This window comes from Cibotium barometz, chromosome 10 (genome assembly GCF_041138505.1).
Source record: "Cibotium barometz isolate CiBa-2024 chromosome 10, ASM4113850v1, whole genome shotgun sequence".
NCBI lineage: Eukaryota > Viridiplantae > Streptophyta > Polypodiopsida > Cyatheales > Cibotiaceae > Cibotium > Cibotium barometz.
In genome coordinates, this window is record NC_141055.1 from 3,184,197 (window position 1) to 3,185,606 (window position 1,410).

Genomic DNA, 1,410 nt, shown 5'->3' on the forward strand with positions numbered 1-1,410 from the left:
TGACTTTTGATTAATGTTTGATAAAGATTTGGATTGTTTTGTTTTAAATAAAAGATTTATTTATATAGAATAAATATATATATATATATAGAGGACTACCTAAAGATTTCAAACAAAATGTATTATATATATTTATCTATACCTTGAACTCGATGCATTCATGGATGGGAGAGGAGGCTATTCATATGAACGGCTTGATGTCAACGGTGTGGCCAACGGCAGCCCCTTCGCCATGGCAGAAGGAAACGATCGATCACTGTCTTGATTTTTGTTGTGATACCTGAGAAGCCCATGGGACCAAATCCCTTCTGCATTGCATTGCCCTCATACCTCTTATGCTCGAATTATTGACATACACGCCTTCAAGAACAGATTCCTTTATGAAAGTTGGCACAGTATGTGTGCTCTACATGGGGAACATGCACGTTGTTCAAACAATGTGTCCTCTACATGGGGAACATGCATGTTGTAATGAATTGTTTTATAATTAATGATTCAACGTTATATAAACATCGATTCAAAACGTTCCTAAAAAGTCAAAGACTGATGACTTTTGATTAATGTTTGATAAAGATTTGGATTGTTTTGTTTTAAATAAAAGATATATTTATATAGAATAAATATATATATATATATATAGAGGACTACCTAAAGATTTCAAACTCACATGATATTTTACATATTCGTAGGTGAACCCCTTGGGCCCGCACTCTCATCCATCTTTTTAAATGAGTTTCCTAAATGCTAAAATTACGTGAACCGCCTTCAGATATATATAGATATATATATATAAATACATATACATATATATATGTATGTATATGCATATACATATATATATACATATACATATACAAATACATATACAACCATATATGTATGTATATGCATATGCATATGCATATGCATATACATATACATATATATATATACATATAGATACATATACATATACATCATGTGGATACCTTTTTACCATTCACTCACTTGAGCGTAGTTGGGTCTTGATCTATTCTACGTACGTGTCATTTAGTTTCTGATTCACCGTTTCGATTATTTTCATAATCCATAAACCAGAAACACAAGCCGCCTCCAAGCCTGGACGTAGAGGCGGCAGAGAGAGAGAGAGAGAGAGAGAGAGAGAGAGGGAGGGAGGGAGGGAGGGAGGGAGGGAGATGATGCATGCATGTCCACCACGGCGCCCACAAAGAGTGAGAAGCTCTCTGCAAACCGACTCCAAGCCTGCAGCCAGCCTGGACGTAGATGCCACCAACGCGCCCAGCAACAGTGGCCGCCTCCAAGCCTTGACGTAGCCCAAAAACGCTGAGAGCTCTCTGTGTTTACGTGCAAGAAACCGACTCCAAGCCTCTGTGCAACAAGCCGAGTCCAAGCGTCTACGTAAAGGCGAAA

The 1,410-nt window shown here is 37.7% G+C and overlaps 1 protein-coding gene across 1 annotated transcript in view; it reads left to right on the forward strand.

The window, feature by feature from the left end:
- The first annotated feature begins 1,178 nt into the window (after positions 1–1,178).
- LOC147634439 (uncharacterized) overlaps positions 1,179–1,410 on the forward strand; it is a 3,073-nt gene continuing 2,841 nt past the window's right edge. The window contains exon 1 of the mRNA XM_086804448.1: positions 1,179–1,309. Within this exon, the coding sequence (XP_086660574.1) occupies positions 1,179–1,309 (131 nt within the window). The remainder of the gene's footprint in view (positions 1,310–1,410) is intronic.